This window comes from Bombus impatiens, unplaced genomic scaffold (assembly GCF_000188095.3).
Source record: "Bombus impatiens unplaced genomic scaffold, BIMP_2.2 scf_0233, whole genome shotgun sequence".
In the NCBI taxonomy this organism is placed as follows: Eukaryota; Metazoa; Arthropoda; class Insecta; order Hymenoptera; family Apidae; genus Bombus; species Bombus impatiens.
Window position 1 is genome coordinate 169,904 of NT_176652.1, and position 22,421 is coordinate 192,324.

The 22,421-nt window shown below is 32.8% G+C and overlaps 5 protein-coding genes across 16 annotated transcripts; 2 read left to right on the forward strand and 3 right to left on the reverse strand.

The window, feature by feature from the left end:
- Nucleotides 1-87: 87 nt before the first annotated feature.
- On the reverse strand, nt 88-4,817 carry LOC100747088. Of its 3 annotated transcripts, none has more exons than XM_024366743.2 (8): nt 4,354-4,815; nt 3,045-3,426; nt 2,788-3,011; nt 2,439-2,672; nt 2,303-2,369; nt 2,051-2,212; nt 1,751-1,838; nt 88-1,673 (listed from the first exon to the last, which is right to left on the reverse strand). In XM_024366743.2, exons 1-8 carry the CDS (start codon nt 4,445-4,447, stop codon nt 1,581-1,583), a joined length of 1,344 nt encoding a protein of 447 aa, XP_024222511.1. In that variant the 5' UTR covers nt 4,448-4,815; the 3' UTR covers nt 88-1,580. The 3 variants fall into 3 exon arrangements, with proteins under 3 accessions (XP_024222511.1, XP_024222510.1, XP_024222509.1); XM_024366742.2 differs by having other exon boundaries at nt 1,751-1,856; XM_024366741.2 differs by having other exon boundaries at nt 1,751-1,856; nt 2,788-3,426; nt 4,354-4,817.
- An 824-nt stretch (nt 4,818-5,641) lies between these two features.
- LOC100745289 (xenotropic and polytropic retrovirus receptor 1) lies at nt 5,642-9,896 on the reverse strand. 3 transcript variants are annotated; one of them, XM_033320065.1, is made up of 12 exons: nt 9,822-9,896; nt 9,612-9,730; nt 9,347-9,500; nt 9,003-9,262; nt 8,672-8,933; nt 8,436-8,611; nt 8,275-8,376; nt 7,982-8,219; nt 7,706-7,900; nt 7,465-7,634; nt 7,258-7,391; nt 6,058-6,298 (listed from the first exon to the last, which is right to left on the reverse strand). In XM_033320065.1, the coding sequence occupies exons 2-12, from the start codon at nt 9,678-9,680 to the stop codon at nt 6,058-6,060; spliced, it is 2,001 nt and encodes a 666-aa protein (XP_033175956.1). In that variant the 5' UTR covers nt 9,681-9,730; nt 9,822-9,896. The 3 variants fall into 3 exon arrangements, 2 of the variants coding, with proteins under 2 accessions (XP_003488456.1, XP_033175956.1); XM_003488408.4 differs by having other exon boundaries at nt 5,642-6,298; nt 9,612-9,863; XR_002946440.2 differs by having other exon boundaries at nt 6,159-6,298; nt 6,604-7,391; nt 9,612-9,862.
- LOC100745410 (methyltransferase-like protein 17, mitochondrial) lies at nt 9,882-13,125 on the forward strand. 3 transcript variants are annotated; one of them, XM_012384047.3, is made up of 10 exons: nt 9,882-10,086; nt 10,266-10,419; nt 10,516-10,900; nt 10,991-11,150; nt 11,222-11,365; nt 11,500-11,568; nt 11,635-11,773; nt 11,884-12,022; nt 12,100-12,181; nt 12,213-13,125. In XM_012384047.3, the coding sequence occupies exons 1-10, from the start codon at nt 10,042-10,044 to the stop codon at nt 12,219-12,221; spliced, it is 1,326 nt and encodes a 441-aa protein (XP_012239470.1). In that variant the 5' UTR covers nt 9,882-10,041; the 3' UTR covers nt 12,222-13,125. The 3 variants fall into 3 exon arrangements, with proteins under 3 accessions (XP_012239470.1, XP_033175960.1, XP_033175959.1); XM_033320069.1 differs by having other exon boundaries at nt 12,219-13,125; XM_033320068.1 differs by having other exon boundaries at nt 12,100-13,125.
- A 97-nt stretch (nt 13,126-13,222) lies between these two features.
- LOC100745531 (probable cytochrome P450 303a1) lies at nt 13,223-18,112 on the forward strand. 2 transcript variants are annotated; one of them, XM_003488410.4, is made up of 10 exons: nt 13,223-14,073; nt 15,340-15,425; nt 15,607-15,858; nt 15,986-16,427; nt 16,551-16,731; nt 16,797-16,905; nt 16,984-17,164; nt 17,277-17,394; nt 17,477-17,615; nt 17,700-18,112. In XM_003488410.4, exons 2-10 carry the CDS (start codon nt 15,341-15,343, stop codon nt 17,879-17,881), a joined length of 1,689 nt encoding a protein of 562 aa, XP_003488458.1. In that variant the 5' UTR covers nt 13,223-14,073; nt 15,340; the 3' UTR covers nt 17,882-18,112. The 2 variants fall into 2 exon arrangements, with proteins under 2 accessions (XP_003488458.1, XP_024222504.1); XM_024366736.2 differs by lacking the exon at nt 13,223-14,073 and adding an exon at nt 14,311-14,769.
- Nucleotides 18,113-18,340: 228 nt separating this feature from the next.
- Nucleotides 18,341-22,304, reverse strand: LOC100747322 (alpha-1,3-mannosyl-glycoprotein 4-beta-N-acetylglucosaminyltransferase B). Of its 5 annotated transcripts, XM_033320066.1 has the most exons (11): nt 21,993-22,300; nt 21,706-21,880; nt 20,719-21,350; nt 20,595-20,641; nt 20,206-20,516; nt 20,001-20,131; nt 19,790-19,897; nt 19,508-19,701; nt 19,307-19,443; nt 19,107-19,231; nt 18,986-19,015 (listed from the first exon to the last, which is right to left on the reverse strand). In XM_033320066.1, the coding sequence occupies exons 3-11, from the start codon at nt 21,250-21,252 to the stop codon at nt 18,986-18,988; spliced, it is 1,617 nt and encodes a 538-aa protein (XP_033175957.1). In that variant the 5' UTR covers nt 21,253-21,350; nt 21,706-21,880; nt 21,993-22,300. The 5 variants fall into 5 exon arrangements, with proteins under 5 accessions (XP_024222505.1, XP_003488473.1, XP_033175957.1 ...); XM_024366737.2 differs by having other exon boundaries at nt 18,341-19,015; nt 21,706-22,300; XM_003488425.4 differs by having other exon boundaries at nt 18,341-19,015; nt 19,116-19,231; nt 21,706-22,297.
- Nucleotides 22,305-22,421: the final 117 nt, after the last annotated feature.

Here is a 22,421-nt window from a genome sequence, read left to right on the forward strand (position 1 = left end):
TGAATCGCAATGTTTTCATTGCATTTCTATGCTACAGCTCACAATACGTACAATCACGCTACAAATCACTATGTAATAGTCTATTTGTACACAGATTGTCCTTTCATAGTGTCCTTTCTATAAAATTTAACGAATTTATATAGTCGACGATGCAGTGCTGTAAAGGCATTGAAAGGCTAACAATAAATTCATGCTGTTGTGTTTTAATTTTCGATCTACGATCGAATGTTATTAAAGGGACGAATCTGTAGGAGATGTTTCGTCTTTCGTTCTATTATATGATACATATACATGTAACGGGGATGTAAATAGTAACTCTGAGTAAAATTACATAGTCGGCGCTAATTACACGTAGTGCTTAAAATTTGCCAAAATAAATAGTCGTTTCTATATCTTGTGTTGGGTACGATAATAGGCTCTTTTATCTTAAAACTGTTTTAAGATTAACAGTATTATAGGTATCATAGAAAAATAAAATACGTATTATCACTGCTTCAAGCCAATAAATTATATATGTATATATATAGAGCGTTGTATAGTAGCCAATATTAAAGGAACAGCTTCTTCGTAACAAATATATAATATATGTACAGAATTTTCATTTAGGTGATATAAATCACAGGAGTAATGCCAAAAGCAACAGCACATGCAAGATGCAAGTTGTTCTATCATTTTCGTCGTTACTTCATACGCGCGCGCACGAAATGTGCTAAACGTTGGTACAACTATGTTAACACAAAGTGTTACGTACTTTTATACGTCGAGTCACGAATTACACGTAAAATAAACTTTCTGTGTACTACGATACACGAAATTCTTTCGATTATTGTGACATTAAATATTTTTTTTGCCTTGAGAAAATATCAAATTTAATGTGATTACACATTATATGTATGTATATATGTATATATGTATATATTTTTACGAACGTCGTAACAACTGAATCCAAAATGTACCATTAACAGCCACGATAATTCCATAAGCCTAAACCGAAATTCTGATTTAGAACGTATATCTACTTTTAAGTTAGTACTAGATACTTTCGAATCATAGAGGAATAATAAATTTCTTCGGTGGACGAACAATAGTTATCGATACGTAGAGAAAGGAAGAGTTGGTGAAAACATGCGATAAACGTTATTACTATATTGAAAAATTATAATCAGGTATAAAGTGATATTAAACGTTATACGTAGTTATAATCTCCAATCCGTACTCTATGTTGCAAGTCTAACGGTGAGTAGAAAAATAATGTCAATCATATGGCTAACCGTACTTGCTATGAAAGTACAAACTATAGTACATCATGGAGTTAAAAAATATGTGTTTTCAAATAAACACGATAGGTTTTAACGACGGTAGAATGTTCATCGTTTCACGTGGTAAACTCTTTCACAAAACGCAAAAATGGTCTCGTGTCAGATCTTTCGCTTAATTTTCTATCTCGACTTCCCGCGTCGTACAAATATTAAAGTTGCGTACATTCGATATATAGATAAATGTTTCCGATATGGTACGTTAACAGTGAGCTAAGCACCAGAAAAAATATTAAAATCAAATATATTCGGAATTTAGTCAAACTATATATGGTCCTCTTCTTTGTTAGTTTTTGCCGGTGTCGCCGGTGTTGGATCGTCGTGGAATAACGGATTCTTTACTTCCATTTCACCAGTCTTAACAAAAACACATTAGTAATGTAACATGTCGTTATACGATTCTGGCGATCTAACTAAGTATAAATGTAACTTACAGAAGCCAGTCCTGGGCATTCGTAAACAGTGTAGTCTCCTTCCTCGTTTTCCTCCTCGCTCTCTGCTTCGGATACAGAGCCTGGGTCTCTGGTTGCAGAAACACGACTACACAAATCATTATCCAAACAATACTCTCTAATTAGAATAAAACTTTTAAAAACCGTTTTGACACTTGCAAAGGTTGGACAAAAATTCTCACTGAGCATTTCCTATACCCATTTTCTTTTAAACATCGCAATAAATCGAAGACACGAAACAAGGATAGTTGTTGCTTCAAATGCGTTATTTAAATGACTTACTTTTCCATAGCGATGATTTGTTGTTTCTGATGTTGGAAGTGATACATCTGGGCAGACTGCGCGAGTCTTTGGTCTCCAGATGGTGATATCTCTTTATTTGGACCAGTTACACCGTAAGCTGGATATTCTATATCAGCAGCCGCTTTAGCACCCCGTTTTAACCTGTTAAAAATCAAACGATAACGTTAAGTAAACCTTTAGAAATCGGTTGTACGATCGTTTATTAACGTGAAATATTATTTATTATATTACCTGCACCATGTCAAAGCGATTAATACGAGAGCAAACATCGCCGCTGCGCTGCAGCCAGCAACGACAGCTAGAAGGAAACGGGGCAAATTTGGCATTTCACATAATTCCAAACGATAAAGAGAATCCATTGACTTACCAATAAAATATATATCGTTATTCAAATCCTGGTTTACAGGTACGAACATCGGGTTGTACTCCATACGTCGTTCCAACTCCGGTATCACGATCACCGACGTATCCTTAAATTTCGACTCCATGTCTCTCGCCTTCTCCTGTTGCATCGTGTGTCCTTTTCCAATCGCTGTATTCTCTCGTTCCCACTTCGTGTTATTTTTCATCGATTGCTCAAAATCCGAGTTATCTTTGTTATCTGTTGATCACAAGGGATATGGCGGATAACAAAGAGAAATAGGAAAATTTGCAAAATATTGTACGCGTATGAAAAGAAATTAGTAAAATATGTATATTTATTAAGTTTGACGTACCTACGAAAAAAGGAGCATCCTGATAATATCTGGGATCATTGGGCTTTACAGCGAACGGTTGTCTATCGTGTAAATTCGAGTCGAAAGTAAAATCCGGAGTGGTCGCTTCCAACTTTTGTATCTGTATATCATTTTTCCCGTACTCGTTAATCGATCCACTACTGTACCTTCCGTGAAATTCCAACGGTTCCTCCTTCATTCCCCTGTCCAAATTGGTCTCGTCGAAAGGCAAATGTTTCGATAGTGGATTCCGATCGTATCCGTAGTCATCGTCTTGAAAATTCCCAACTTCTTCGCCATCCGTTTCACGGGGAAGATAAGGCAACTTAAAGTTTGGATACTCCAAAGGACTTTCGAGCGGGTTTAGCTCGTATAACGAAAAATAATGCTCCCTTTCTCGCGGCAACTCGTGGATCGGCTCGTTGTATCGCGTTTGCCGATAGTTCCATCCTTTTGCTTTCTCCTTTCTTTGAATATCCGCCAAGCTGCCTTTGTTGATCAACGCTTCCAGAATATCCCTCTCCTTTTGACGATCCAAGCCCAAATGATGCTTCTTGTGAGCTTGATTCGCCAACAGTGAGAGAAAATGCGTTCTCTGCCCCTCGAGGTACTTCATCAATTGCCTAAAAGCGATTCCATCTGGAAAAATGATCACCTTATTGTTTCTATCCAATCGTGTAGAAATTCATTTTCCTACGTGCAACTTGTTGCGTCTTAGTTAGTAGGCCTCGGTGTTTGATTTCGCAGCTATTTTTATTATTTGTTAAATGTAATAAACTCAAGCGAAACGACGTTTCAACAAACTATACAACACTCACAGTTATCGGTTTACTTCCTAATGATACCGTAGGAACTTGTACAGGAAGTTTCTGCGGTTAACAGCCACGTCGTTTAACGCACGACGCGACGCGTGCATTGCTGCAACTTTGATAAACGTATTTCTATTCCGTTGGAAACTATGGCACGCGGACCGTATAGTCGTCTACAAGACAAATCCTCTTTGTCGTACATACGTACGTACACCCAAGTACACGTATATCGTCTAACTAGATTTCTTCTTTCTAAAGAAATCATATATTCGACGATGAACGGGTAGATTATTCGATGGAACTGTGTCCCGAAAGAAAAATTAAATCCAAATTAAAGAGGAACGTGCAACAACTGTTTAACGTTGAGGTCGTCCACACGAAAACATATGCAAACTTTGAACGAACCCAAACATTCCTTATAAAACTTGAAATTTAAAACTTTCGCTTCGTTTCGTGAAAAACAGATGAAACATTGACAAGAAATGGGACTAGTGTGGCAGAAAATTGAAAGAAAAAGCAACGCGAAAACTATCGATTGCGTCGTGACGATGACATTCGTGCTATCTTGCAAGGTATCATCTCTTCGGATCATGTTGGAACGTTATCACGAATTCAACGAACCTATAGCAAGACAATAGCGAAAACGTAATAAAAAGAAGCGAAAGATCGTGAACCTTGAATCGAGAGCAATGCTACACCGTGGTGTCATTACCCTCGAAAAGAGCAGTGTTTTCGGGCGAACGGACGATATGCTCACCTCGATAAAAATTCAGTTCACCGGTGGAGAGGGTGACGAGAACGCAGCAGGGTAGCAGTAGCCATGTGCAGGTGCAGAGGGTCGATGTCATCATCACCGTTTCAACTGGCAGGTGTCAGCCAGGTGTGGTATCCACAGGTTTTTATCGTCGTTCCGTCCGTCGTGGTTCCATATGTAAGCACGTCATTTCATTGAGGGCAGACAGAGAGTTTGCGCGGTCAAGTTCCGCTGCAATCAATACCGCTATTACCCTTTCCACCACGATATCGTCGTCGATGAAACCGACACTTGCCCTTCTGCAGACTTGTTTCCGTGTTCGATGCCCCGCGTCTGTAGTTTTACCCTCGAGCTCGGTCCTATTGCAAATACTACCTATATCTGGAAATAACATTTACCACGGTAGCCACCATGAACCTATGTATCGGACATGGCGCGGTGCTCTTAAAATTCCGATCTAATCGAATATTTGAAGAAATTGTAAGTACGATGGCATTTTCGAATTGCCAATGCATCGATATACGTGTTAATTGAAAGTTTTATATTGTTTCTAACGGCCAACGGTTGGAATACTTGTCTTCTTTTAAAGCTTTTAGAGTATTTCAATTGCTTTTTTAAACGATCTATATGTTATGACAACGGTGATCTATATCTTCTATAACAAAAGTAAGATTACTTAATACCTTTATCCGCTTATGCCTCGATACATGCGAAAGGCATTCGAAAAAGTCAATAATATCGACTCGTAAAACACTTTAAAATCTGCGACGAGAAATAAACGACGCTTAAAGTGTAAGAATATGTACTTACGAACAATTGTACTAGAAATGAAATACAATCCTTTAAAAGTAAATCGTTGATCCTTTCGATATTTGATCCCTTTCCTCGTTGTTCGAACGATATTTTCTTTCGTAACGTGATGCGATTAATAATACCTTCAGCACTATAAAAAAAGAAATTCCATCACAATGCCTTGTGAGCGTTTTCATCACTGTACCATCAATGCACTGCTAATCGCAACAACTGTTCAACGGGTATTAACATTATGTCTATGTATATCTGACTCAAATCACACACGATACCAGTCGGCATTTAATACTTCATTTTATTCAGCTCAGCTCTTCGAGCTCGATAGAAGTATTTTGAATTATGCTCGGGTTAATTCGAAGGAAAATAACATTATTATTTTCTATCAAAATAAACGAAAATTAACGTTGAAACGATAAAAAAACGATAATTACGAAGAAGGAGGTAGAAAAGCTTATTTATTAAGAGAAAGAATTCCAATAACTTACTAAAAACATCAAAATACTTTATTTTAATTACAATTTGTAATTGATATTTTGTATGATTAAGAAAAATTCGTGTTTATTCGTGATGTATTTACCGCCACATTTTGAATTTAAGATTCTGACATATTCAGCGAATATCTCGAAACTCTCGAAAAATTGATTCTCGTGAACGAGACTGCGCGGGAATATTCATACACGATATTGCGGCAAGAATACAAGCATAGCTGTGGATGTTGTGTAACAACTTGATAATACACTCGCGAGATTTGTACATTTACCACATATAGTCTAACTCGTAGAGTCATATATACCTGTACTTTAACGATACGAATAAAATTATTATTTTCTTTACATTTACAGGGAGAAATCGATTAATATCCAACTTTTGTAAATCGCTTGTTGTACTTGAGTACGTTTATGTATCAAGATCACAAATTAGGGATTCACCTCTAGAAAATGTGCGTGATGGCTTTTTATCCCCTACGTTTTCCTTTCTCTTCCGGTTGATCACCCCATCCGCTGCATCCATCATCCTCAAGATTTGAGTTTGATCAGAGCAATCAACCGGTGCAACAGATATGTCTCTGACAGCTCTGAACTTGCCGCAATTATTCAGGTGTTCGTTTTCCAAACGGAAAAAATTCCATACAAATCTCCTATTAGGAAGGAGCAGTAATTACTTCGAAATCAACATTGTACGTGTAATCAATCTTTATACGTAACAATTTCGAATGTAATAAAATGATGGATAAATACGAGCTTGAAAGCATAAATTAAACCATTGGTTAACTTAACATGCGAAACATGCAAGTTAGTATACAATATACAAATAAGGAAAAAAGAATTCATTTCATTGATAAATGGAGGCTATACATTGTATATATATATACATATATATATATATACATGAAAATGATTATGTTTACAAATTAAAGTATACAAGAATAAAAGATGCAATTACAAGATGACAATTTCAATTATCACGAAACTCCGTCCTTTCATCATCGTCGCTGTTCGTACGATCCATAAGATGTATAGCAGCCTTCGGTTCATCGTGTTCATTGCGTCTGTAAGGCCCTATGGAGATATCTCGGACAGCTCGAAATTTGCCTACATTGTATAGGTGTTCGTTTTCCAGACGAAAATAATTCCATATGTACCTTCTATCAACTGATTAGTAAGGCGAATTGATACATAATATTTCTTATGGTAAATAAAAACGTTTACGTAGTTACTGATGATAAATCGACAATAATAAAATATTACTTAAACATTTAACGAAGACGGAAGAAAAGATTAATGCGATTAATGAAATACACGATGGAATAAATAAAACAAGGATAAAAATGAAAAATAAACAAAAATTTTATTTTGTTGTTTATTATGATTTATTAGTTGTTTCACTTAGTCAACATCGCTTTATAAATTTTGCGTGACTGAAATATAAAATAATTTTAAATTTCATGCAAACGAAAAATGTCATCAAGCTTGTCTAAAAATGAGACTACGTAACGATGTGCAGTATGAAATAGATCATACATGGATGTACAGCCAAAATCGCAATTTCTAAAAATATACCTATGTTGCTAACGATATCAACTTACTTCTAACTTACCTGAACACTTCCAATGGCGCAATTATAGAAACCATTAAATCTGCATGTACGTATCCCATTTCGGTGAGAGACAACGAAAATGCCCAACCAAAACGGAGTATAAAATCTTCGATTATTGCAAAATAATAATAGTACTACAACATAATATAAATATTACTGCATAGATATAAAATTACTATCTTAATTTATATAAACAATCAATCTTACCGGAGAGGAATAAACAATTTCTTCCCTTAAAAATTTATTTTCTCCTGCATTATTGTCAAACAATCCCCAATCTAATTTTATATCCCATGTGTACGTGAAACAAGAACTCATAATACTTACGATTATCCATAAATAAAAATAGGGATTTTCGGTAGACATCACGTAATACTCTGCAAGGTAGTAATTACTCTGGACGTATTATAATTCTTTCGTTATGTTAACTATTCCTAAAGATACTTACTAGCATTAGTTAAATATAAATAAGAAAATACTACAACGAAGAAACTAGTAGCATATTTCCCAGCATTTACAAGGTGAGGAAAGGCTTCCTTTGTATCTCTATATCGCCGTAGACACTGTGCAAATCGAAACCATGCTGGCAAACAAGCTACAAATAATCTCATTGATAATTCGCGCATTATACAAGTTTCTGCATCTACCAAAAAATACATCAATTAGGTAATTACTAACATCTGTTGAGCTGTAAAATTATAATTTACAATATCTAATTACGAACCAGTGACGTCGGTCCACGAAGAATTTTGCACATAAAAGCAAACGAAATATTGAAAATCTAAGAAAACAGTATTTAGCGAATTAAGTTGATCGGCAAGCCAGAAGTCAGCAAATCCGACATAGAAAAATGGAGCGCAAAATATTCTACCCAAGACACGCAGTGCCCAAAATCTAGCTTCATAACGTAATGTTTTTGTTGGATTGAACAAAAACAAAACCAGTAATATATACAACAACATCTGGAACATAACTTACATATATCTTTTAATAACTTTATATATTACAAAGACTTACAGGCTGAACAAATGGTGGTATTCCTAACGTTTCACTGTATAAAAATCCCAAAATTGATAGAGACCAAACCAATCCAAATACACTAGCCATTTCAATAATGTGCTAAAAATACATTATACATGTCAGTGACTTACATACGTAACATTTACAAAGTATACAACCTGTTCCGATAAGTGATTACGGGGATCCAGTTCAAATATTAAAACGTGATTTACGCCAGAAGATCTCCATCCATATACATTAATTCCCATGAGAAAAAGGAACTGAATCATAAGAAGTGGTCCACGATATAATCTACACAAAACTCGCCAATTATTGTTGTCGCTATAACGTGCACCTATCAAATGATACAAATATTAAAAACTTCTTTATACGTGCATTGCATGTGTTTAGCTACCTGAAAGTACCACTGCTATAAGAAGAACCACAAAGGCCCCTGAAAAAAGTCCCACTTTGAATGTAATCCATGGAGAAAGCTGTTCTCCAAGTGGAGGGACTCTTAAACGTTTCATAGCACGTTGTCTGTCTCCGTGTTCTAAATCTCTGGTAACCAATGCTTCTGTTTCTGCAATAAGTCTGTCTATGTCTTTGTGCGTGTGAAATAACGCTGTATCTACATGCTCTGCTCTCCATTTTGCTCCAAGATCTATATTTAAAAGCTAACGTAACAATTTTCTATTAGTTATTGTAAATACAAACTTTTATATACATTAATTGTTTTTACTCACTTTATCGTGTTTTTTTAATATCTTTCTAAATCCAGTAAAATTAAGATTCTGGTAATTTTGAAGTAAAATGAGAAAAAGATAAAATTCAGAAAAAGCTAATTTCAGTTCTTGAAGTTTTCGTGCTGAGACTGGCTTTTTGTGCAGAATATTGTTACGGTAACGGATTTTACGACTTCCCTGTACCTGCTCAGAAACTGACAGAATTTCACTTAATTCATTGTTGAGGGTTGCAAATCTACGTGTTGCTTCTGCTAATTTTTCTAATGAAATAGACAAATAATTAATATACTTTTTAATTAATATTGTAAGTAAATTAAATAATTATTGTAAGATGAAAAATTTACCTGAATAAAACGTATTTATCTTTGCCAATTCCTTATCACAATAGTGAAAAAATTGTTCGTCAAATTTGCTAAAATAACGTTCTAATATGTGGGATTCCGTTATATCTGCAGCTGGCGCTTGTTCTACCGCAGCATAGAGCAATGCTTTCATTTCCTATAAAATAGTATTTTTATTTTAATATACATTTCTTAAAACGTTTGATCATTAATTACAAACTTGTAAAGTTGACATTAGATCGAAAATAAATATTTCTAATTCTTTTACCTCGTAATTTATATATTGTTTTCTCCATTCTGGTGTAATATGAGCACTTAAGTGCTCTGTGAATTTCATTTTTTTATGAATTAATTAATTCGACAACTGTAGTGTTCGAATTTCAACGACTGTACCAGTACACATATATCACGATTAATTGTATATGAAGGAGATTCATAAATTATCTTAGAAAAAACATGTTAAGCATACGATAGATACCTTTACACAGAATTTCTTTGAGGTTATAGAATATACATATACTGCATTATATTATAATAATATTATTATATTTTGTACGCCTCATCGAATTCTGAACATTCATATTGTTGTTTTAATTAATGGCATTAAAGTTAGTACGTCCTTATATTATAAATGTTAATATTTTATATACAGTTCTTTAACTGATAAAAAACCAAAATTAAGAAATAAGATTATCATCATGTCAACAAGACTAGCTTTTTCGGGATATAAACAAATGCGATGGGTAATTAAGAACATTTATATTAATAGATTGTTCTTATAGGAATAATCATAGCTTATTATTTTCTATTACTAAGTAATATAAGTTTATGCCTTATTTTTTTATTTTATATTAATTATCATTTTATATTACTAAGTATATATATGAAAGCACAAATTTAGACATTGCTTTCGTTTTATTAGTTCTCAACAAAACAAAGAATGAAAGTTATAGATGCTGTGAATGAATTAATTTCAAATGATAGACTTAAACATAAACAACATCCAGGTATATTAAAACCTAGACAAGTAGAGCAACCAAGTTGGCTTGCAGATGCAGTTCGAGACATTCTATATGGTAACAAGCTTAAAAAAATATGTTGTATATCATTAATATGAGATTTCATGATTATTATGTTTAAATATTTCAAGTATTAAGTTTATATTTTTACAGATAGAACCATTTCATTACAAGGCATATGTGCAAGCAGTCAAAAATTAGCAGCACATCTATATAATCGACAGCCTCCACCAGAAAAGAAAGATGTTCGTTTGAAAATGAAAGAAGTTCAGTCAAGACTTAACCAACATGAAATGCAAGATTTAAATAACGATGATAAATTTGAAAACTCAGAAGCTAAAAGGCTTCTTAAAAGTGTTCTTTATAATTGGGCACCAATTCATTATGATACCTACACAAGCTTATCATATTTAGTTAATAGAAGTATGCCTGAATATTCTGTTTTGTATAAAATTTTCAACGAAATTGTTGATAACGATAAAAATTTCACGCCAAAGACATTATTTGATTTTGGTTCGGGTACTGGAACAGTTATGTGGTAAGATATAATATACATAAAAATTATTTTTCTTTCTTCTAAAGGTATTGAAGTAAAAATATTAGGGGAATATAAATCTAATTTCACTAGGGCAGCCTCAAAATTCTGGGTTGATTCTATCAAGGAGTATTATTGTGTTGATATTTCTAAAGATATGCATGAATTATCTGAATACCTTATGAAAAGAGCTATACCACAAGTTAAACCAATGCATATTTTCTATCGACAATTTTTTCCTGCGTCTCCAATTGTAAGAATATAACTTATATCGTATTAAAGTATCTAAAACAGATGTCTTTAAAGATGTTGTTTCTATTGTAGCCAACTTACGATATTGTAGTGAGTGCTTACTCTTTATTGGAATTACCACATCAAATGTCTCGTCTTGAAACAATTTCAAAATTATGGCGTAAAACAGAACAATATTTGATTATTATAGAACAAGGAACGAATGTTGGATTCAGAGTAAGCTATACACGCTCTATAGCACACTCTTAAAAATTGATTTTTATTGTATTTTAAATAATGATATTTAATATATTGATTAATTAATTGATTTTAAATGATGTATTTATAACTAATCACTTTATTTTAAATAGCTAGTTAACGAAGCACGAGAATTTATACTGAATTCTAAAAAAGCCCATGGTGCTCATGTATTTTCACCTGTAAGTGTTAATATAATCATCATCTTATGGTAGACATTAATTTAATATATAATATTAACATTTTAGTGCCCTCACGATACAGTGTGTCCTAGATATACGACAGATAACACTCCTTGTAATTTTGAAATTACTTATCTAACATTACCTATTGGTGGAAACTCAATGTATAAACGTGAACGTTACTCGTATGTGGTACTCAAAAAAGGTAGCACGATATTACATAGTAATGTCAGTTATATGTAATGAAAATAATCTAGGAACAATAAATAAATTTCCCAATATATATTTCTTTTTTAAAAATGTATAATCTTTTAGGTAACCGTCCCGAAAATGATTGTAAATGGCCTCGAATTGTCAGAGAAGTATTGAAACGTTCCAAACATGTTATATGCCGTATGTGTACATCTTCGGGAAAATTAGAAGAACAAATTTTTACCACATGGAAAGATGGAAAGTGTGTATTATCTAAGTTTTAAAAAATGTATTATAAAAGAATTTCAGTGACGTTAATGTAATATTTTGCATTTTTAGAAATGCATATCGTTGTGCAAGGAGTAGCGAATGGGGTGATCGTCTACCTTTTGAATTCGTAGAAGTAGAGGAAGAAGAAAAGGTAGAGGAAGAAGAAAAAGTAAAGGAAGAAGAAAAAGTAGAGCAAGAAGAAGGAATAGAAAAAGAGAAAGAACATATATAAAATAATTTATGTGTAATTTAGTCACTGCACAATAAAAAATATTTTATTATATTTATGTTTGACTGTGTTCGCAGGGAGACACGTCTGCGGTATGACTCGTCAACGAGGATCATAAATTCTCGTCTTGATTAGTATCGACACTACGAATAAGCCGATTCCTTACTTCGATTACAATTATAGGAATATTTAGATGGAATCTGACACAGGATTTTAAAGTTTAAATATAATTGTATATTTCACAGAGAACACCTTCGGAGACTGAATGTGCGAATGAATGTTCGTTCAATGTATACGGAACGGTACTGTTTTATTGCGTACCTTGCGCGGAAAGCTGAGTGTAAGTGATATATGTGGAAAAGATGAAAACTTGAGATGGACGAGCCTAGAACATGGGACAAGCGGATTAGTCAATTAAAAATTTCGGTGAAGAAGTAAGGGTAACGGTCATCGCTGTTAATTGGTTGGAAGAACTGATAAGAAAAGAAGAGAACTGACCGCCCCAAACTGAAGCCCCCAAACGTAGATACGGAGCGTACCCTCGAGTGACGCGGAAATCACGCGTGTCCCAACATTTAATCGTTAGTTACAGTTATTAAAACCGGGGAGCGCCTCGATAATGCATCGTAAAAATAAGGGATTCGACGGCAAACATTAAACCTTATTTCAGGCAGATTTTAGGTAGAACAGGCAGAATTAGTGGTAATAAAGACTAATTTTTAGCACGGCGGTAACAATTTTTTGGGGATTATTGCTGGTCCGAGTGAATATGTTAAGGGAAACATAGACGGAGAAATAAGACTGGAGAAGATACATGGCATCTTTAGAAAATTAGAAACGGTTATTCTCGAACGGTGTTGTGACTGAAGAAATGGCCGAGTGTTTAATGACTGGATCGTGGTACGGAACAATTTATTTGATCTTTTCAGTTTCATGCTCGATGCTCCTTTTATTTATTGCAATAAAATTTACTTCTAAAAAAAAATATTCCGATAAGATTAGTTAATTTATTTATTTATAAATCGCGGGCACAAGCTCTATATTTGTACAATGAAGAGAAGTATTAGTAATAAAGAATGACAGATATACGACAAAGAAAACAAATAAAAGAAATATAAATATATAAGAAAAAAGACGAACAAAGCAAGTTATACTATAGTAACACGTTAAGAGTCAAATAATTGCAACGCTGATCGCCTGAACTTATAGTAAGATCTAGAGAAGATATCGACTCGTTCAAAAATACTTCAATACCTGCATAGTTCGGGAACTCTGAGATCGTTGGAAAAAAGGAGTCAACTCGGAAGACCGCGGTATAAAGAACAAGCATTGGAATTACTAAGTGGAAGTAACTGAAGGACTGTCAATGTAATTATTAATGATTTTAAATAAAAAGAAAACAAAAATGCCAGCAACTTCCGCTTCTTCAGTGTGCTTCTAAAAATTAATTTTATTATTTACAGCTAGATATCGTTAATATGTATAACTTTCACTAATATTAATAAATTATTCTACTCATGATGCGCGTATAATGGTTGAGCTGTATTTAAATTGTATAAGATTGCTTTTAAATACCCCTCTTCGTATCTCCTCTTCGGTCTTTCATTTTGCGGACAGAAGATAACCGTATTAAGCTGTATCATAAAACTGTTATTCAACAAGTTTTAACCGAAGATACAACTTAAGGCTGTTATCTTCTGTACGCAAAATGAAAAATCGTTGGATACGAAGAGGGGTATTTAAAAGCCGTTTGCAGGCTGGACCACGGCCAGTTTTGCGTGCACAACAGAACAGCAAATTTCTCCAGATGTAAGGTAAGATTGATTTAAGGATACGGATAGATGTATCAGACAGATTATCGCTTTAGTAATTTTTAATAATCCAAATTCAATGTAAAAATTGTTTCTATATCGATTTGCATTTTATCTAACTTTAAAACAAATTTTCTAAATTAGTCGTTGATAAATTATTGCGCTAATATTTGAACGCTATAAATTTATTATTCATAGGTTTTGATTGTATTTTTTTGATTCATTCGCAAAATATTATTTATGAAGAAAATACAAGACACAAGAAAATATGTCGAAAAGGGAGACAGTTGTATAGGAAACTTTAGAAAATAGTTTACAATAATGAAAATTTAATTGTCGTATGATTCACGAAATACTTAAATAGTGAAGATAAAAAGGCTGTTTTAATAAGAGAGGAAGAGGACAAAAAGTACAACTGATCGCGATAATATTGTTGATAGTATTGTGTATCGTAGACATGGGATCAGTGATCGAAGATGCAATTGGAATATATCGAAAAAGATGACACGTTTGGAAAAAGAATAAAAAACGCTTAAGCGTATACACCGATTACGCAAAGAGTTATGAAATAATGAAAGTGAGAGCATGTTTCGGCCCTTCCGTGTAACTTTCTCTCACGAGTCCGCGTGTATGTGCACTTTCTTCCTCAAAAGCGCGGCGCAAACCCACGTTTCAAAATAGTCGAAAACGGCAATCGAGGTGAGAGTCGAATTCCGCATCTCGTTTAATCACTTTCCCTTACCGAAACTGTTGCAAGCGTGTATTTCTAAAAGTTTTTTTTATGAGGACGTATCGATATGAAAGATTATATTCCGCTTAAGATACTATATAATCGATATAGTATATCCAGTCTAGAATTTATTCATGCAATACTCTGGTCTTTCGGGTTGATTTCTTTTTGTTCTCGAGTGATCTTAGATTTTGTTGCCCCGTTACTAGAATAGGCAACTTACTACGCAAATAATATCTCCGAAGGAGCTGGTTTCACAAGTTAAGGCAATCAGCGTTGTTCTTATAACGTAACTTCCTTTGCCCGTCTTTTCTTCTACATCTTTTCTCTCATATATTTATATTCCTTTTTCATCTTTACTTCCTTTGTTGTACATTCATTATTCATTATTCCAACTACTTTTCTTCCTCGTGCCGTAGGGTTTGGGCTTTTCTTAGGCTTGGGGTAGGGATTTTCTAAATAAATGAACAAATACATTCGCGTTAAAATATCGAGTACCGTGTAAAGTAAACTTATAACGGTATTTATTGTGTTCGCAGTATGTTTTCCACGGTGGTGTTATGTATAATACTACTCTTACTGCTACTATATCTAGGATCGCGGAAACCGAAAGGATACCCACCAGGTGCTGTTATATTCTCTAGCTTATATTTCCCTTAATTTATACATTTTTAACTTCCTCCCCCTTCCCCCAAACCGATTACCAATTAGTAAAAAGAGAAATGGAATAAAAAAATTATTTTTAACAATTTGATAAATATTAAGAAAAACGCGGTCGGTGTATGTCTAATTTTTGAGGATTTTAGGTCCAAAATGGTGGCCAATTTTGGGCTGCGCCATCGAACTGACTCGTCTTCGCAAGAAAACTGGTTACATGTTCAAGACCTGTTTCACTTTATGTAAGAAATATGGGCCGGTGGTCGGTCTGAAAGTCGGCGTGGACCGTATCGTCATACTAAATGATTATGAGAGCATTCGGACAATGTTCGCTAATGAAGATTGCGATGGAAGACCGCTTGGTCTACTTTACGATGTGCGAACTTCCGGTTGTAGGAGAGGTAACTTCATCAGCATCAACTTTTTCTTTAGTTATCTAATTAAAGATTCATTTTAAACGTTTAATCTTATTCGATCCGTTTTTTTTATTTATCTTTTATTCATGAATTTGGATCTTTTCGATTCAAGGATTAATTCTCGTGGATGGAAATTTGTGGATCGAGCAAAGAAGATTCGTGTTGAAACATCTCCGTGACCTCGGCTTCGGTCGGCAAGACATGGCTGTAATAATACAAGAAGAGTGCCGATCGCTCGTTGAACACATCAAAAAGTTAATCAACGACGAACATAATAATCGAATTAACGAATCTAAAATGTATTGCAACAATAACGAGTATGACAATGGACAGATATATCGATTAATTGAAAAAGATAAGGCGAACGAGTCAGAATTAATGGAGAAGCATAGAACGAGTGAAAAGCAAGTAAAAGCCTCGGATTTGTACGTAAATGCTTACGAATACGTGGAAACCAAGATGGCTCAATCCCATCCTGGAACGATAATTCCAATGACCGACGTGTTTGGAATTACAGTACTCAATACTTTGTGGAGAATGATAGCTGGTAAAAGGTTGTTCATTCTCTGTTACTTCCACGTATTATCTTATTTGATAGTTGAAATATCGATCTGGTCTCATTGAAAGATCAAACAGTTTTTCAATAACAAAATTTATATTCGAGATATCTAATTCAGGTTTAATATCGGTGACGAGGAGCTAACTTATTTCCAACGGATCCTGACACAGGCTTTAACGAAAATCGATATGTTAGGAGCACCGTTTGGTCATTTTCCGCTACTGAGATTTATCGCGCCAGAAATGTCCGGTTACAAATCGTTCGTGGAGGTTCATCGACAACTTTGGGAGTACTTGAAGGTAAACAAAATACCATTTGAATATCGAGTGTCAATTATAGGAGAAGCTAAGTAATATAATTATAGGATGAACTGGATACTCATAAGAACGACTTTGCACCAGACTCGCCGCGAGATTTAATGGACGTATATCTAACTGTTTTGAACTCTAAAAATTATAACAACACGTTTTCAGGTATTTGAATATTAGATATACGCCTTAAGAGTAATATTTCATTTAAATCGATTGTAATTATACCGAATTATGTTTCAGAATCTCAATTGCTTGCCATTTGTATGGATTTATTTACAGCAGGTTCAGAAACTACGTCCAAAGGTCTTTGCTTTTGTTTTTTATATTTAGTGCTATTCCCGAAAGTACAGAAAAAGGCACACGAAGAAATAGATAGAGTAATTGGACGTAACAGACTTCCAACTCTAGAAGATCGGACGAGGTGATTCAGAAAGACAAAATTTGACAAAAATTCGATTCTAAGATTGCTATTAGAAAATTTAATATTTTTTATTGATCGTCTGTATAAAATGTAATTAATTATCTCACTTTAGAATGACATATATGAACGCCATCGTCTTGGAATCATTGAGATTCTTCGCAGGACGAACGTTAAATGTCCCACATAGAGCACAAAGAGATACTACGATATTGGGTCATACGATACCAAAAGTAAGTATCTGATGCGACGAAGGGTATCGAGTACGAAGCAATTAAAATCTTTAAGCAAATAATATAGCTAACGCTATTTTAGAATACGATGCTTTTGGTAAATTTCAATAGAGTATTAATGGATGAATCATGGGGCGATCCCGAAAACTTCCGACCAGAAAGATTTATAGACGAAAGTGGTAATATCATTACGCCACCCACGTACTTGCCATTTGGCTTGGGTACGTATTTCAACATTAAGAGACGTAATCATTTTCTTTTTTTTTAATAATCATACGTTTAACACTGTTATTTTTTTACAATAGGCAGACGTCGTTGTATGGGGGAGAATTTAGCTAGAAGCAATACATTTATTATAGCTACTACTCTGTTACAAGCATTCACATTTTCCACAGTACCTGGAGAAGAACCATCGACAGAAGATTTTGTCGATGGAGTCACCATTAGTCCTAAACCATTCAGGGTAATGGTTTCTTTAAGGACGTAATTAAGTACGAAAGCGTTTAAAATAATTTCACTCAAAAGTAATGGCAATTTTTAATCGACTTAATCCTTATACGGTTTAATTGATATCAAAAGATTATAATGAAAATAATATCTTTGTTAATCTAAACTTATAATGCAGTATATGTAGCAAATAGCGTACAGTAATTACAATAGTCCTAAGTAAGCGTATATTTTAATGTTCAAAAAAATATATTTTATTTTATATGAAAATACATGTGTGTGTGTATATTTATGTATGTATGTATATATATATATATTTTTTTTTTATAATAATATATATTTATATAAGAAGCTATACGAAATAAATAATACATATACGAGAACCATACAAACTTCAAATCACCGTTCACTTTTTAATATATAACAAGTATTCGAATCTCTAGACATTAATAATATTTCTTTAATAATATATTACAGAAAGAATATAAATTGCACATAATTACACATATTACAAATGTATATTTGTTCAACGGTTTTTCCTTGTTTTACGAAAAGATAAATCACTTGTTTGTTCCACTGACCTTAACATTTCTTAAAATAGTCTGGCACTTATTTTTATCGCGATGTTAAGTATATGACATTCCTATTCGCATTAATAGTATTGTGCGAGAGATTCAAGTCACAGAAACTTCCTTGCTCACATACTAGAAATACCTACATAAAATTATAAGTGGTGTTTCGATCTTTGATAAATGAAATAACATATTGACTACGCAGGTACTGTTTCGATTAGAGAATTGGTAAAATTGGTCAAAAATTTCGCAAGTTGCTCGAAAACGTATCTCAGAAAAAGAATTAAATATTTTTGCTAATAAAGGACTTATATTTATATCGTCCCGTTATACGTAATGATGATTCATCTTTTAAAAATAAAATTTTGTTAAACTCACTTTCTAAATTAAAATCAGATCTACTAAAATATCGTATAAGCTATCTCTCATGGTGGACGGTGGAAAATAATCTTTAATCTATAATCTATCAAGATATCATGACACGAAAATAAAATTAAAAATAATTTAATAATTAACTTATATTATCCCTGTAAATGATGCCGAAAAAATTTTCGAAATATTTTTTCCGAAGGTCAACTAGGATGATCTTCGACTATATGAATCTGTTAATATAAAAAATGAAAAATAAATGTGAAAATCTGTGTAAATTTTACTTATATAACATTTATAAATATAACGACATTCTTTACTGACAAATATTACCTCAGATAAGATAGCCCAATTTTCACTTTCGCTGTGTACTGTCAAACGAAGTATCAATATTTTCCCTAATTTTGGATCTACCGTTCCTTGAGCAATCCCAAGTGCATCGAACTTTCCTAATTATAAACAACATTATATATATATATATATTATTAATTACATATGCCTATTCATATAATATTGTACAATACCTATAATAACATAACCATCCTCGGTAATGTCATTACTGTTTCTATTCATGGATGCAGATATCTTTGTAAAGACCTCTACTGTAGTGTTATAAAATCTATCAGATGGATGCTCAGGATTTCCACTTCTAAATAAGTACCTGCATTACAAAAGTTAACGTCATAATTACTTGTTGCATAAAATATGATACGTGTTTAAAATACCTTTTTATAAAAATAGGATGGGAGAATTTGAATTTTAAATGGTCTCCAGGTTGCGGCAAAAGACCCCAAAAGAATGATTCACCTTTATAGGCCTTTTGTAATGTATATTGTTTGTAAGGTTTAATTTGTGTTTCTACTATCGCTTCTGGATTTTCGTGCGCATAATATAATGTTATTTTTCCAAATTGTTTATCCTAAACATAACATTTATAATAACTATAGAATATGGAAAGAAAAACAGAAATACCATATGTGTAATTGTTTTCCTTTTAATATATGTACCTTCAATTTCTGTACTTTCCCTTTCAGCGAGGAGTGCGTTCCTATATGTTGAAAAAGCGAAGGTTTGTAGTGAACCCATAATTCTGCTTTAGCCATTTTACAATGTTTCTAAAATATACAAAACATTGATTAACATAAATACGTTACATACGAACATAAGTGTCTTTAAAATATATTTTTTCCTAATTCGCTATTAAGTGTATACACTTACACTATCTTTGTCAAGACTACAAACTTTAGTTGATACCAAATGATCTAATAACCAGTCGACTGGTTTATCGTTATGAAACATTAAAAAAAATTGTATCAACCATGGCAGTTCTGCACATTTAAATAACTTTCCTGATAAAAAATTATGAATATAAAACAAAGCAATTAATTTTAGCAATTAACATATCGATATCAATATAACATACCAATAAATCCTAATTGACAAAAGTCCAAAACAAACCAATTTTCTTTAGTTGCTATCTTTTGTAGTGCAAAAGATTTCATTGTTGTTATAAAATTCTTTTTAGCTAAAATATCATCTTCCAGTTGTACGTAAAATGTTCCTTTTGTCTGAGCGTATGACATAAGAAATGCAAAATCTAAATTTTGCTTTGACCTCCAAACAACTCTTTGGTGGTCATCGCCTAAAGTATCATGCAATTTGGATAAATCTGGGTAATAAGATGCAGATGGAGATATTACATCGATTACACCAGCTTCAAATTCAGTTGGGAACCTGAGATATAAACAAATAAATTAAATATATTAAGAAATGGATAGCATCAAACACTGCTATTTTTTACATATAACTTACTGAACTTCAATTTGTTTTGCAACATATGTTACATATTCCAAATCTGTCTGTAAAAATATATATGAATGATACATAGATAAAAATAGCTATAGCGCAACTTTGTTATTATCTTACAAACACTTACTTCTGCAATTAACACGATGATTAAAGTATCTGCTGTCTCCACAGAATTCATGCGATCTAGTAAATTTTTAAGTGTTGCCATTAAATAACTTTGTACTTCTCTTTTAACTGTTGGTACACCAAGTACCATGCTGACTCCAGTGCGACCTTTACTCTGTACAAATGCTGGACGTAGACTAGTAGGATCATTCAAAAAATGAGGAAGAAAATTATATATAGATGGCAATTTTATGTTGGTCACATTTGATGTGGTATTGTTAAGTAAAAATTGAAGATCTGGCAAAATGTGATTGTTCTCTATTAATTGCAATAACTGATGTGACAATAAATTTATCTCTTCTTGACTTGTAATATATTTAGCATGTAAATGTTCCAATTTAGCTTGTAATTCTGCGATACTATTTTGCAAGACTGTTTCTTCATGCAACTCTGATGGTGATAAAAGGTTTAGAATGGCGCATGGTATTAATACTATTGAGAGTATGATCAAACATCGTCTTCTTATGGGTGTCAGAGCTACAAAATGAGGCGTCATCTTCTTGATACTAAATTCTACATGGTTATAGTCATTATCTTGTGGAATAAAAACAAATCCTCAATGATATCACATTATAAGTTCACACCATGGGAAACCTAAAATATATTGATATATGTAAATGCATTGTAATTAAACAACATGAAAACTGAAAAAATAGAAAATCATGAAAATCTAAATGACATTAGAAATGAAAGATTAAAGTAACATCAAATTTCAGATAACACAAAAGATCAGATAATAAATTAAAAATTATATATTTATTATTATCTATAAAAATTATGTATGAAATATGCAAAAGGTAAACAAATTGTTTACAGATATACGATCATTTCCAAAATTGTACATTGAAAAGGAAAGCATCATCTGCACCAAAAACAGGAAAGAAAAGATCATGACAGGAATATATCTACTATGCTTTTAGTGTTTTGTTTTCCGAAGATTAGTATTTACCATGAAACATCATATAGTCTTGAATTCTTCGGATAATGACAAAGCAAAACTTATGAGACTTACTAGATTTAACGAATATCATTATCGATTATAAAGTGTATTTTAAACCGGTAGTTTTCTTCGATGAAAACCAGTATTATTTTCTTTTAATCGACAGTAGCATTTTGTTAATAACCTGTAAACTTGACTTTTTCTAAATATTATACTTTATTTGATCAGAGATTTGATTATATTGTGCTATTTTCAATTAATGTCCAATATAATCTCGATAAAGACAATTTTCTTACTCGAAATTGCTCAGGGAAAAAAATTTTGGTCGATCGTTTCAATTCGTTCTGATTCATTTTATCACTAACGCGACATTCGATTTTTTCATTCTCTTTCTAATGTATATCACGTATTTTTATATAAAAATCGTATAAATTATATATTATGGCAAATTATAGCATAACCTATTTTACTACAACAATATAAATTGGAGAGTAGCTGCACCAATAGTAGTGATACTTGTAAATTTTTAATAAAATGATAAAACGACTAAAAATGTAAATTAAAATGTACTCTTTTTACAGCATACTTTTCAATTGATTGGGAAAACAAACTTGTTTATAATTTTAGAAAACAATACATGAATAATTTTAAATACACTACAGAACATTTAATCGAAAATTGTATTCAAATTTGAAATAATTCATTTCGATACAAATTATCTATAA

Coding starts and splice junctions, on each gene's coding strand:
- LOC100745289 (XM_003488408.4), bottom strand. CDS start 9,680: ATGAAATTCACAGAGCACTTAAGTGCTCATATTACACCAGAATGGAGA. Junction 9,501..9,611: donor AACAATATATAAATTACGAG/GTAAAAGAATTA, acceptor ACTATTTTATAG/GAAATGAAAGCATTGCTCTA. Junction 6,299..7,257: donor GCGCCATTGGAAGTGTTCAG/GTAAGTTAGAAG, acceptor CCTTCCTAATAG/GAGATTTGTATGGAATTTTT.
- LOC100747088 (XM_024366741.2), bottom strand. CDS start 4,447: ATGATGACATCGACCCTCTGCACCTGCACATGGCTACTGCTACCCTGC. Junction 1,857..2,050: donor CAAATCATCGCTATGGAAAA/GTAAGTCATTTA, acceptor TGATTTGTGTAG/TCGTGTTTCTGCAACCAGAG. Junction 1,674..1,750: donor AATGCCCAGGACTGGCTTCT/GTAAGTTACATT, acceptor GTTTTTGTTAAG/ACTGGTGAAATGGAAGTAAA.
- LOC100745410 (XM_033320068.1), top strand. CDS start 10,042: ATGTCAACAAGACTAGCTTTTTCGGGATATAAACAAATGCGATGG. Junction 11,151..11,221: donor TTTTTCCTGCGTCTCCAATT/GTAAGAATATAA, acceptor TTTCTATTGTAG/CCAACTTACGATATTGTAGT. Junction 11,366..11,499: donor GAACGAATGTTGGATTCAGA/GTAAGCTATACA, acceptor TATTTTAAATAG/CTAGTTAACGAAGCACGAGA.
- LOC100747322 (XM_024366737.2), bottom strand. CDS start 21,252: ATGACGCCTCATTTTGTAGCTCTGACACCCATAAGAAGACGATGTTTG. Junction 20,132..20,205: donor TTGTCAATTAGGATTTATTG/GTATGTTATATT, acceptor ATTTTTTATCAG/GAAAGTTATTTAAATGTGCA. Junction 19,016..19,106: donor TCTTATCTGAGGTAATATTT/GTCAGTAAAGAA, acceptor TTATATTAACAG/ATTCATATAGTCGAAGATCA.
- LOC100745531 (XM_003488410.4), top strand. CDS start 15,341: ATGTTTTCCACGGTGGTGTTATGTATAATACTACTCTTACTGCTACTA. Junction 16,906..16,983: donor TTATAACAACACGTTTTCAG/GTATTTGAATAT, acceptor ATTATGTTTCAG/AATCTCAATTGCTTGCCATT. Junction 17,395..17,476: donor TGGGTCATACGATACCAAAA/GTAAGTATCTGA, acceptor ACGCTATTTTAG/AATACGATGCTTTTGGTAAA.